The sequence below is a fragment of the Monoraphidium neglectum genome (assembly GCF_000611645.1).
Source record: "Monoraphidium neglectum strain SAG 48.87 unplaced genomic scaffold scaffold03707, whole genome shotgun sequence".
Classification (NCBI taxonomy): domain Eukaryota; kingdom Viridiplantae; phylum Chlorophyta; class Chlorophyceae; order Sphaeropleales; family Selenastraceae; genus Monoraphidium; species Monoraphidium neglectum.
Window position 1 is genome coordinate 1 of NW_014009922.1, and position 1244 is coordinate 1244.

Genomic DNA, 1244 nt, shown 5'->3' on the forward strand with positions numbered 1-1244 from the left:
GCTGGGCCCGCTGTCGCCGGCGCGGTTCGGGCCGCCGGGCATGTCGCTCTACTCTTCCGCCGCCAGCGCGCCCCTCCCCGTCATCATGGCCGGCGGTGCGGCCCCCGCGCTCGCGCTGCAGCAGCAGCAGGTCGCGCACGCGCAGCTGCCGCACCTCGGCGACCCGCGCGGCGCGAACAGCGCGCCGCTGCCCGTCATAGCGCCGCCCGTCGGCTTTGCCGGCTACCCCGCCGCCGCAGCCGCCGGGGCCCCGATCTACCACCACCACGGGGGCCCGCACAGCCCGCACGGCGCGGGCGCCATAAACGGCGCCGGCGGACTGCCCGGCGCGGGGGCGCTCCCCGGCGGCGCAGGGCTGGCGGCAGTCGCGCAGGGCGACATGGGGTTTGGAGCCCTGGGGCCCGTCGACCTGCCCGGACTGCCCGGACTGCAGGGCGGCGGCGAGCAGCCCTGCCAGGTGGCGCTGCAGAGCCCCGAGCAGGTGCAGCTGGTCTGCAGCCACGCGGCCACGCTGAGCGCGCTGTCGGGCGCCGCGTTCTGGCTGGCGCCCGCGGGCGGCGCCGGCGGCGCGGGCGCGCTCGCGCTGTCGGGGACGCCGCAGCAGCTGCAGGCCGCGACGGAGCTGATAAGCCAGCTGCTGGACGCGAGCGGCGGCGCGCCGCAGATGGGCCGCGGGGCGTCGCAGATGGGCCTGGGCGCGGCGCGCTGGCAGTGAGGCGCGCCGCGCGCGCGCCCGCCCGCGCCGCGGGCGGCGCTCGGCCGGCGCTCAGCTGGCGCGTGCCTCTGTCTTCTTTTTGATTGTTGAGCCGGGCGCCTTCGCGTTGGGCCGGCAACGCCGGCGCAGGCCCTGTTGTGGGGCGGCTTTCCCCATCTAAGGAACCCTGTTGTGGCGCGGCTTTTCCCTTTTACGGAACCTTAATACCCCTCCTACGACTCTTACCGCGCCCCGTTGGCACACGCAAGACCGCGCGCGGGCCCGCTCGCGCAAAAACGCCAAGCCGCGGCGTGCGTCCCTTGGCGCGCGGCGGCTGCCCGCCACTTTGCCGGCCCCCGCAACGGATGCAGCAGCCTGGTGCGGGCGCTCCCGCCACCGCGGCGGCGCGCTGGCATGGCCGCCTTCCTCTAGGCGGCCGTGCCGGCCGCTCTCGGCTCAACTGCAATGGCAGCCGCCACCGCGCAGGCGGGCGCGCGCGCGTCTCGCTGCCTGTCATCCAACACACACGATCTGTAGGAAAGACGCCGCC

General features: G+C 76.4%; 1 protein-coding gene across 1 annotated transcript; it reads left to right on the top strand.

Moving 5' to 3' along the window:
• Positions 1–40: 40 nt before the first annotated feature.
• Positions 41–715, top strand: MNEG_13236 (hypothetical protein; the record flags this gene model as incomplete). Its single annotated transcript, XM_014038292.1, has 1 exon — positions 41–715. One exon carries the CDS (start codon positions 41–43, stop codon positions 713–715), a length of 675 nt encoding a protein of 224 aa, XP_013893746.1.
• Between the last annotated feature and the right edge of the window lie 529 nt (positions 716–1244).